Source organism: Chroicocephalus ridibundus, chromosome 18 (genome assembly GCF_963924245.1).
Source record: "Chroicocephalus ridibundus chromosome 18, bChrRid1.1, whole genome shotgun sequence".
Classification (NCBI taxonomy): domain Eukaryota; kingdom Metazoa; phylum Chordata; class Aves; order Charadriiformes; family Laridae; genus Chroicocephalus; species Chroicocephalus ridibundus.
The window spans coordinates 5048072-5059433 of NC_086301.1; the positions used below are offsets into that span (position 1 = coordinate 5048072).

Consider the following 11362-nt stretch of genomic DNA (forward strand, 5'->3'; position numbering starts at 1 on the left):
AAACTGCTGCTAACAGCTCTGTCTCATTAGTCAGTGTTTAGGGGACCAGGCTGCAATTGTTCTGAAGTCTGGCATTGCAGAAAGCCTTGGTAATGAGGTCTACAGGAGACGATTCCTCCTGACAGGCCCACAATGACCTAGAAATCCTACTTAATTCCCTGTCAGTGAAAAATGCTGAGTAACAGCGAGGTGCAGAGGCACCGGGGGCTGATTTGAGGGGGCAGGCTCCAGCCTCTATCACGCTTTGGGCTGTGATGCAAGAGCTCTTAGGGCGGAAGAGCCGGCACCGCTCAGCTATGCAGCAGCTCCCCAGCTAAAGCAGAGGGGAGGCTTGCCAGGCAGATAAACAGGGGGTTGTCACGGGAAGGTCTGTAGCCTCATCTTGCCACCACGTAGAGCAGGCAGAGCGCCGGCAGCAGAAGTCTCTGTTTAACACAACAGCAGAGACCGGAGGAGGCGCTTGCAAACAGCCTGGCTCTCGCTAGGGCTCCTTTGAAGCCCCCTCACGAGCGGCACCTGGATGAGGTCTTCTCAGAGCAGTAGGCATTGTCTCCTCTGGATCGTGCTTGCTCGCAAACTGTGCCAAAGCCCTGCAATAGCTCAACTTTTACTCTGTTCCCAGGTGTAGCGTCCCCAGCAGCTCACGAACTTCACCCCCACGGCTGCCGGTGCTACCAGCAGAGACTGTGGTACGTCCTACCGTGCGGGCAGCCTCTCCTGCCACGTATCGGAGTGGCGCGGGTGCTGTCTCCTCTCACGTGGAGGTGGGATGAGCAACAGCTCTCTGCCACACCAGGCAGCGTGTGTGCCACGGAGGCGTTGTTAAGCTTTTCACAGAATCATAGAATCGTTTAAGTTGGAAAAGACCTTTAAGATCAAGTCCAACCATTAACCTAGCACTGCCAAGTCCATCACTAAACCATGTCCCTCAGCACCACGTCTATAGTGTTTTGACATGTTCTGCCCAAACCACTTTTCCCGTTTCCTTGGAGGAAAATGCAGCAGGCTGGCACAGGCTCGGGCCACAGACACGTTTCTTTGAGGTGGTTTGTTTTCGACAAGCAGCGCGTGTACTGTGGTTAGGAACCTCTGGGCTGGGTGGCCCAGAGCCAGCTAGGCCAGAAGATGAGGTACAGGGACTCAGCTGGAATGTGGGCTGGATACAGCTGACCTCGAAGACCACCCCCAATAAAGACCCTTACAGGCATGTGGCTGCCACCTGTTTCAGCCAGCAGATGAGGGACTAAACCAGGAATTCTGGAACTGAATGCAGGGTCTGTTCAAGAGCGGTCGAAAGACTCCCACCCACGTGAAGCTGTCACTGACGTGTGCTCTCTTACAGATCCTTGCAGAGGAATGCATCTTTGCCCATCATGTGCGAGACTGCTACTCCCATACTGCAAATGCAGCCCTGTTTAAAGTACAGCTCAAATCCACAAAGGGCTGCTGTAAAAAAAGAAACGTGGAAATGAAATCACCAGCCGAAACAGTGTCTAGAGACAACTCAAGCCAAGTCCCTCGAATGTCAGCACCAGAAGGAGAGCTCTGAAATGGAGAACGTAGCTCATTCTGCACCGGCTCTGCTGGCACAGACAGAGGATCTGCCTCAGAGACATGAGGAAAAGACATATGCTGAGAAAGGAAGGACCAGCTTTATTTTACCAGCCTGTGTTCCCACCAGAGATGTGCTTTAAAGACTGCCTTGCAAAGTAGGAATTAAATCCAAAGGTGCCTATGCATCTTCCTTGCTGTCATCCCCTTATCAGTTATCTCCAGCCTGCTCTGAACCAGAAGATGAAAGGATCGTAACACCACTTATCTTCCCACTTAAGAACATGCTTAACAGCTTGCTGCTAAAGAGGAGGACACTCAAGCCTGGGGAAGCAGCTGTAAATTCTGCAAATGGGTTCCCTCGAATTTCTTTGAAGGAGCTACTGCTTCTCAATGAGGAACGCAGATACCAAAGGAAACCAGGGAGGGAGGAAAAGAGGGAAGCCTTTGTAGCAAAGAAAGACTTTGCCTCACGTCCAGAATGTGAAGCTGAGTGACAGATGTGAGATGTGTGGCATGTGTGCCTCAGAAGTGACCGAGGATGAGCCAGGAATTGAAAAGCTCTTGGGAAATATTTAAGCAGCCAGAATTATGACATGTTTGTCACTAGACCACAAGAAGCTCCAAAAACACGCTCTCCTCGAGACAGTGCAGTGTTACAGCCAAGGTTAGGGAGGGATCCCCTTACATGCTGCAGGCAGAACTGGTGCATGCGACCCAGCTCCAGCTCCACCAGTTAAGCCCAGGTCACCGCACATCCTCTGTGTTTCTCCCACAGAGCCTGCTCTGCTGCCTCACCCCTGAATTTGACCCTCACCTCCCCTCTTTGCAGAGCTACTTGTTATCACGGTGAACCTGGATCCAGCTTGCCTTTGTCATTTAATAGCTGAGTCAAACTGTCAAAACGGCCAAGCAGGATCCGTTCCAAATATTTGCAGAAAGAGGAGGATCAAGGAGTTTGCAGCAGAACACCAGGAGCCTCCCGGGGCGAGAAGAACAATCGCTATTGTTGACCGACAGCGGGCTGCTGGTGGGTGATGAGCACGCCTTGGCGCAACGTCGGGGAAAAAGCCCCCGAGCCCTCCCATGCTCGCAAAGCCCCGCAAACAAACTGGAATCTGGAGTCCCCTCTGTCCCCTGGCAAAGCCCCAGCGATCCAGCGCTGCGGACTTATCAGCCCCGATCCTAGCTCAGCTGTTGACTTGGAGAACTCAAGGCGCAGTTGGCAGCTGGGAGAGGGGGGTACCCCAGTGCCTTAGAAGCTGCTGCCCGCCCCAATGCAGACTTCAAAGGGCTTATCTTGCCCTGTTGTGTGGGAAGAGCACGCAGTGCCTGCGGGTGAGGACAGCTGTGTGTTGGCCAGGCCCACCAGAGCATTTTTGATGGAAGAAGAGAGAAGTTAGTACCTGGTTTAACCTCCCCTCCGGCAGGCACAAGGCAGCTTTGGCAGGCAGAGCTCCGCGCTGCCCTGTTATTTATGGGGTGTTGAAAACTGGCCAAAATTAAGGGAAAACACCAGATATATACAGATGCTCACAGACTCAAATAGCGAGTTCTGCTTGAGGGAGAACCCATGAGACTGGGGAGGCGATTACAAGGCGCTCTGCCTTTCATCTCCAGATCGCCAGTTCAAAGGCAACTCCATCAGCACTGACCAAGCTGTAGCCAACTAATAGCTATTTGTTTGTGCATGAGAAATGAGATAAGCCGTTGCCTCCTCGCTCCCTGAGAAATCAGACCAGCCCCATCGATGTACGCTACGTGCAATCTCAGCAGAGTAGCTAAGCCCAAAGAGGGGAAGAAACCAGCACCTCCTCTGCTGTAGGTGCCACGAGGAGATCCATGGTGGTTGAAGGTATCCTGTTTCATGACATGTATCCAGTCCTGCTCAGGTTCACTCACACTAACAGGGGGTTGTGTATTACTCCTTCCATTTTGGTTGGTGGTATCTCAACACCTCAACAAAAACAACCCACTCTTCCCAGGATGGGGGACTCCCACCAGCCGGGGAAGTCAGGGCTGGTCCAGAGGGACAAACGGCTGCGGTGCACGGAGCTGGGACTTCCCCTTCTAAGGTGTGTTACTGATGCAGAGCACCTCACTACTGCAAAGCCGATGTTTTCCGGGCTCTAAAAATAACTAACTCCAAACAACATGGTGGGTATAAAGAAATATTTTCCTTTGGGCTTTTGCGGAGATCAATGCAGAAGAAAAAGATGAAAGCAAAGATTTAGGTGTCTATTAAAAACAGCTGATAAGATCCTTTGAGGGGATAAAAGCTGTTTTACAGAAGCAGCAAGAACTGCAGGACTTTGCAACACCTTCCCTGCCGTTAACTGTGTAAGCTCCCGGAAATCATTCGGGAGAGGGTTAGCAGCCAGGGCGCCTCAGGAGGAAGTCCATTAGCAGGCCGCAATCTCCTTAATGGATCCTCGGGGTGTGTGGTAGACGCTGCCCTGCCTGTGGACACCCGCTTCTTTCCACTGCTGTGATTCAAGGGCTGCTCATGCAGCCATTATCAGCCAATACTCTCAGGAATGCTCCTCATCTTTACGGCAGCCCAATAGCGCGATGAATTACTCTTTTGGGTAGCTTTCATTGAGCAAGGACACAAATTGGGATAGTGAGTTTTTTCTTTTTCTTTTCTTTTTTTTTCCAGACAGACACCGATCGGTGAACAGAAGCCGTACACGCTACTGTAATGCAGGTAAAAGCAGTAACATCTAGCAAGACCTTTGTTTTCCAAGGATAGCATCCTAACAAAATGAAAATACTGTCTCCCTGGCTGATCTGGCCTAAAAGATCAAGCAGGGACTTGTACAAAATCATTAAGTCCTCAGCTACGCAAGCGATTCCACTCGAGCAGGTCTGAGAGAGCACACAGCCGCCCCGGAGAGACATAAAGCGGCAGGAACCTTCCTACTGGGAATGAAAAGCAGGACTGCTGTGCAGAGCACTGCTGAAAGGTAAGCTTGGATTCCCAAAACAGCTCTCTTTCATGGCATTGTTTGCCAGTCTAATTCCTTATTGCTAATGAAACACAAATACGTTGGATATGCAGGATATTACGGGCTCCTTCAGCACCCATTGAAGGACTTCCTGGTTATAATGCTGGCCACTCGTATAAAGAATTGTCCCAAAGTTTATTAAGGTGGGGATTTTCAGCAGAGGCCATGGGCATTAGAAACAGCCTAATAACGGCAACAAATCCCCTTAGATTTCAGCGGATTTCTCCAGCTCAGCAGAAAATCTTACCTAGGCCACCAAAATCTATTTTTAATAGTGTGATTAAAAATCTTGAAATACTGCTGAACATTGTTCAACCGCTACCTTTTAGCCACATGCCTGAGCTACAGTAAGTCCCTGGCACGCTGCAGTTTCAAAGCTCAGTGTCTTCAAATGAGCCAGCTGTGCCCAAATGAATTAAGAGGACTCTTAAAAACCCGCTGATCTTACATTTGTGTTGCAATAATCAGGTACGTTGGCGGGACTAGGTTAGAGTGTGCTCTGGCTTTAACTCTGAAAATCCCTGGGATTTATGACTTTAAAAAAAAAAAAGAAAACCTTGAGCATTATCAAAACACAATTTAATTTCATCTACTTCATCTATTGCTGCGCTGAAACCTTCATTTCCCCTTGTAACTGACTCTGTTAAGCCCTGTGCTCCATCCCACGAGGGGCACTACAGAACCCGATACATTATATTATTTATACTGACAAGTGATTCTTGCATGACAGAACAATTCCCATTAATTTTTTGAGCTTATCTCGAGTACCTGGGGGCTGTCAGGTTACAGCATGTATGTGGCTGGGTTTCTTTTTAATTAGCTAATGCCAGCCCAGTGTTGGTGTTGACTGGACTCCCGTTTGACAGCTCTCAGCAGCCCGCAGGTGAGTTCACGGGAATCCCACCCAACTCTGCTCTCAGGAGCAGGGGAAATTGCAGAGATTTTTGGGTTTGGTTGTTTTTTTTTTTTGTTGCCAACTCCCATTTATACATTTTGCTTCTGCACCTGCTGCTCCTTTCTCTGCCAGTTGTCTGGTTTGGAACACGCACCGAAAGTGATTTCAATACCCAACGCAGCAGAGAAGGAGCTTCAACGAGATGCTTAAGAACTGCAGAGGAACACCCTCTCTAGACCTCCCTTCTTGCATATTTAGTGTTTTTTCTATGAAATTTGAAGGCCCGGCTTAGGATGCTGCTCTAATAAGAACTGGGCACCGGCTCAATCATGCAGCTGTCTTGGTTCTGCACTTCCAAGGCGTGTGTTGGACAGCTGAACCCCTGCACAGGAGCCACACAAAGCTTTCTTACAGTACGAAACGCAGCAAGGCGATCAAAGTTAGCGACTGCCGAGGAAGACGTGATAACAGACCCTCAGCTGGCCCTTCTTGTGCTGGAAACATCTTTAATATGCACCTCCCTCAACGTTTATCCCCAGGGCAAGCCTCCTTGACTTCCACTTATCTAAAATGAGAAGCAGAAGTTTGTGAGGAATTGGGTTATCCCAAAATCAATGTTCTGGTGAAGACCACGGAGTGCCTTGCTGTCCTGTTCCCCACAGATGTACTCTTCTCCTGGTAAGTCTCCAGAAAAAGAATTAAACTCTCCAAACAATCCTGCTAATCTCAAGTTAATACGGAGGGTGTTAGCGCTCTGAAGGGTCATAAGCAAACAGAGACCTGAGCTTTCCAGCCAAAAAAAAGTCCAGTTTTCATGTTATTGTTTATTTTGCTGAAACTGAAAACTCTCATTTCCAGCCATGGGAGTTTGAGAACTGCCACCCAGCAGGTATTTCCTCTGCCCCAAGCGCAGCTATTGACAGAACCCTACCCAAACAGCAATCCAGCCCCTTTGGGTGAAAATTAAGACTGTGTCCAGAACATTCATTAGTGCAATTAAAGCCATTAACTGGTTCTTAGGCCACGTCCTGACTCAGGTGAAGGAATGGGTTTTGTTGTATGGCACACACCCTTACGCCTCCACTACATGGAACTGACGCTTAGTGGTTGAATTTGGTCTTAATCCCGTGTCTCATAAAAACACGATACTCCCCAGGGGCTCAGAGGGAAGGCAAACAGCCCTTATCAATTGGAAAAAGACGGCGCAGTTCATATTCCTGTAGATAGAGAAGGCAGATTGAGAATGTAATTATCCTAATTAATTTTATATCTCGAATTCATCTCTTTTCATATAAACAGCAGTTTCAAAGCAGGCCACCGGCTTTTACGCAGGGAGCAGTTGTTTTATCTTGTCGAGGGGCACGTTTGCGATGCACGCGCTTGTTTTGCAGCAAAGGGCTCTTGAGGACTCGGGATCCTGTTGGTCTGCGGAATTCTTTCCCCTCGCTCTAACTCCCTCCCACCACTTCAGGCCTGCTCGGGAAAAGGAGTTCACGAACCTTCTCCGGATCATCAGGGCTCGATGCAATCAACTGTGAAGCATTAGCTCTAAATATACAACTGGGAGGCCAGTTCTGCTTCACCACACAAACACTCATCGCCGAGGATGATAAAGCGGCGAGCGCAATTTGCAAGAGAAACTTAAATAATAATCCGAGTCAGCTGCAAGGAAAGCAGGAGCGAGCGGGGGCTAATCAATGTTTTACCCTTTGGAAATGGCTAAAACTCGGTGTAAACGGGCAGGAGGCGCAGAACCCAGGCCCACCCACAGCCATGACATAGAGCAGCTTTTGTCCTGATTTGTGAAGCTAAATGCAGCAGCTCATTCCGTTTTATTTACTTGTTTAGGTGATTTTTTGGCAACTCAACGTGTGTTCCTGGTGCGGGTCCTCAGTGTGTGGACAGATAATTGAAAAACCAGCTGCAGCGGGCCGAGAGACCCAGAATTCCATGTGTAGAAGGAAAACAAACAGGTCAGTAAAAGAACCGAAGTTCACGATCGGAGCAACATCTCAGTCCACAGCTCTTCTCCTCACTAAAGAAAACACATTTTACTCTCTGAATCTACGTGTGCTTCAGTAACCGAGTAATTCTCAGAAGTATTTGGAGCAAGAGGGAATGTGCTGGTGTCACGTTCTTTGTCAACAGCTGTAAAGTAGATGTGCGTCCAACCACTCTTTGGTGGTGATGCCAGATATTGCTTACCCAAATAGGAACACCAAGCCCTTCCTAAGAATTTTTTTGAAGATGTTATTAAGCGTCTGCTTTTGGCCTGGCTCTCAAAGCTGTTTGTCCCGATTTTTTACTGCCTGTTGAAAAGAAAAGCAATACTGCAAATACTTCCCATCAGAAATACCAAGAAGCAACTTATCATAACTGCAACAGAGCTAACAACGTTTCCACTGAGTGGTTTTTGGCACTGACAGCTGACTCGGAACAGTTGCTGGTGGCTGGGACAGATGGACTTCATATATATATATATGTATTAAAAAAAAAAAAGGAAACGAGAACTTCTACTCTGTAGATTTTGAAAAGCCTTTTGCAAAATCCAGCATATCAAAACCTCAGAATTAAATCAAAGGGAGATTTGAATACACTGAGCTTTAAACCTGCAGTGTGCCAGGGGCTTGCTGTATCTCCCCATCAAGGACTATGAGGTTATCAACACGTTTTATTTTCAACAGGAAATACTTGAGGGTTTTGGGAAGGGCTCCACAGCTCTGCCCTCAGCCCAGCGTGTGAAATCCTCAAAATCCAAATGCCTGTTTCCACGGGGAAGTTCGCAACAGAGACCTCAAGGTAGGACGTAACATCGTTGGCAATCGTAAGCCCCGCTTTCCACCGCTGATTCCAATAACTTCCGCTGGTATCATTACGACCGTGGCATTTCCCTGATGTGCAGAATCTTTAGATGCTGTCGGTGCCTAGAGCTGGGTATGCACCGAACGCTCCCTGCTCCACTGCCCCCTGCTTCGTGGCGATGCTTTAAGGCCGTGATGAAGAGTAGGGTCCATGTTGGCAATAACACTGCAGGCGGAGGCAATCCCCGCTCCGCAGCGCTTGTAGTCTAATTGGCAGTGTATAGTCTAAATCACGCTTATAGTCCAAAGCGTACAGGTCAGAGTCTTATAGATTGGGATCTCTGCATCTTGTTAGCTTTCTCACCTTCCTTTCTTGCCTTTTTTTTTTTTCCAAGTAGTCAGTTGGCATCAAACGCATCCTTATGATCTGACTCCTATCCCTCTCTCCAGCACCAACCCTCCAGATTTCATTACATGTTTAATTTTATGTACTGCTGACAGAGTAACCTTAACTTAGTGGGATGCCCCTGGTACGTAAAGTCAAAGGTACTGGAAAACCCTTTTTTTTTTTTATTCTCAACCTCACTTTTGCCCACTCTCCTGTGCTTATGACCCCAAATTTGAAAACAGCTGGAAAACAGGATGAGGCACTTGGATTTGGCCAGAACCCTTTGTATTTAAATGGAGAGCAAACCCTGTTACCACTTGGTTTACTCACCAGATAAATATGCTCAGGCAGAGGTGTGCAACTAGTGGCGTTTGGCTGTTTCTAGCAACTTCTGTCTGTCTAAATAAATTCAGAACTAATTAATTTCCAGTCTTGCTATCTTGTAGGCCAGATTCAACAGGCCACTTAGGCACTGCTCACACAACAGAGGGAGGAAATGGGGTGCATTCCTACCTTGCAGCCCAACTGTAAGGAAGAGTTGCGTTAAATCTGTCATTTTTTCTCATTCAAAGGGAACCTCCAAACCCAGAGTTAGCACCCAGGAGACTGTACGATGTTCCTAAATTGGACACTCCCAATTTCTCCTGCTGAAACTGTTTCTGCTACAAACCACAGTAAAAGCAAGTGACCAACACACCCTGGAGCGCGTGACAACCATCTCCTTGTCACAGAGGAGCGTCAGAGTGACCGTCTCACCCCTCCGCTCGCGTTTTTGGTAACTAAAGCCCAAATCTCCCTTTATTTGAGGCCCAAGAAGCTCTGCAAGTTATTTGAAGTCACGGGAGAATTGGTTTGTCCTTAGATTAACTTGTTTGAAATATTTCAATACACTTCAGTCTTGAGTTGACCCAAAGAAGTTACTTGTGTGTCTGTACACACGTGCGTGCGTGCGCAGCCCCGTTTATTTTAGTAATCAGTTGCTGGTTGTCACCCTAACCCCACTCCATCCCATTTTCTCCTTCTGCCGTCTGGGCAGACGGCGGAGGGGGAGGGCAATGCAAGCCCACCGGCTGCTGTCCCCCTCCTCAATCCCCCCCACTATTAATAGCCAGACAACAAATGACCCCAAATTCATTCCTGAGTGGAATTAGCAAATGTTTTTGCAATTAAAACTGCAAACATTCATGCGGGGCCCCTGGAACAATAGGCGCCTGTGCCTGGTCTTGAATAGGCACTAGTGTCCGCCCTGCCTGCCTGCCGAGGCTGCACATTCCTGGCACCCTCATCCCTGGACCCGCTCCTTGCTGAGCTGGAGTTTTGGGGTGGTTTACCCCCTTCTTTTGTCCCTCCCACGCTCCCGGTGTGGGAGCCGGTGCCTCTTTGTCCCAGGATCCCCCGTCCCTGCACCCCCCCGGGGTCAGGGTCAGCGCATCCCTGCCTTCCGCGGGACCACGGGTCGGGGGCACCACATCCCTCCCCGGTACCAAGGGTCGGGAGCACCGCATACCTTCCTGGTACCTGGGGTCGGAGGCACAGCATCCCTCCCCTTCCCGGTAGCGAGGGTCGGGGGCATCGCATCCCTCCCCAGTACCGAGGGTCGGGGGCATCGCATCCCTCCCCGGTACCGAGGGTCGGGGGCATCGCATCCCTCCCCGGTACCGAGGGTCGGGGGTACCACATCCCTCCCCTCCCCGGTACCGAGGGTCGGGGGCACCGCATCCATCCCCAGGAGCACGGGTCGGGGGTACCACATCCCTCCCCTCCCCGGTACCGAGGGTCGGGGCAGCGCATCCCTCCCCGCGCTCCTCCCGCTACGGAGCCGGGGCAGAGCATCGCCCCCACCCCACCCCTTCCCGGGGATCGCCACCGGGGCATCGCATCCCCCTTCCCCCGGCCCGCGACGGGGACGGGGGCAGCGCATCCCCCTTCCCCGCTGCGCGGCCGCCCCGGGACGCGGCGCCGGGGATGGCGAGGCGGCCCCGCCGCCGCTGGCCGCCGGGCCGGCTCCGGCGCGTCCGGGACTCACCGAGGAGAGGCAGGAGGAGCAGGAGGATGGCCGGCCGCCGCAGCGCCATGATGGGGTGTGCGGAGCCGAGCCCGCCGCGCCGAGCCTGCGCACTGCCCGGGCGGCGGCGGGGGGGGCGGCCGGCGGAGCCCCGGGGGCGGGGGGTGCCGCGGTCCCGTCGCCGCGGAAACCGGGCGGGGAGACGCGGATCCCGGCGCCTGGCACCGCGGGGAGGGGACCAGGAGGGAGTGACCGAGGAGGGGATGGTCCTCCGTGGGGTGGGGTGGCGCTGGGGGGACCGGCCCGCAGCCCCCCGCATCCTCCGCATCCCGCCGGTCCTCCCGGGAAACTTCACCCCGCGGGTGGGAAGAGGCGCCCACCCCGAAACGCGCCGTCCCCGCGGAGGGAATTCACCCAGAGGAAAAAGCTGGGCAGACTTTAAATGGGTTTTTGTGAGCAGCGAAAGCTGGGAATTAGCTTGAAAGCAACGGTTTTGCGTTGTCAAAACCCACCCAATTTTGCTCTAGAGTTGGTGGTTCCCCCCTCTATTTAATAAGAACCACTAAAAAGCGGGAGAATTTTCCCTAGAACGCTCTCTCACGTTGAACTGTGCATTTAGCTATAACTTTTGGGCAACTTAAAGGAAGTAAAAAATGCAGGCAAGCAGCTGGGGAGAGAGCGTGTCTCCGGAGGAGCTTCCCCAAGTCCCGCTGT

General features: G+C 51.0%; 1 protein-coding gene across 1 annotated transcript in view; it reads right to left on the reverse strand.

The window, feature by feature from the left end:
* Positions 1-10806, reverse strand: part of JAM3 (junctional adhesion molecule 3) — a 32134-nt gene extending 21328 nt beyond the window's left edge. Inside the window, exon 1 of the mRNA XM_063355253.1 lies at positions 10670-10806. Coding sequence (XP_063211323.1) covers positions 10670-10718 — 49 coding nt within the window. The 5' untranslated portion in view covers positions 10719-10806. The remainder of the gene's footprint in view (positions 1-10669) is intronic.
* Between the last annotated feature and the right edge of the window lie 556 nt (positions 10807-11362).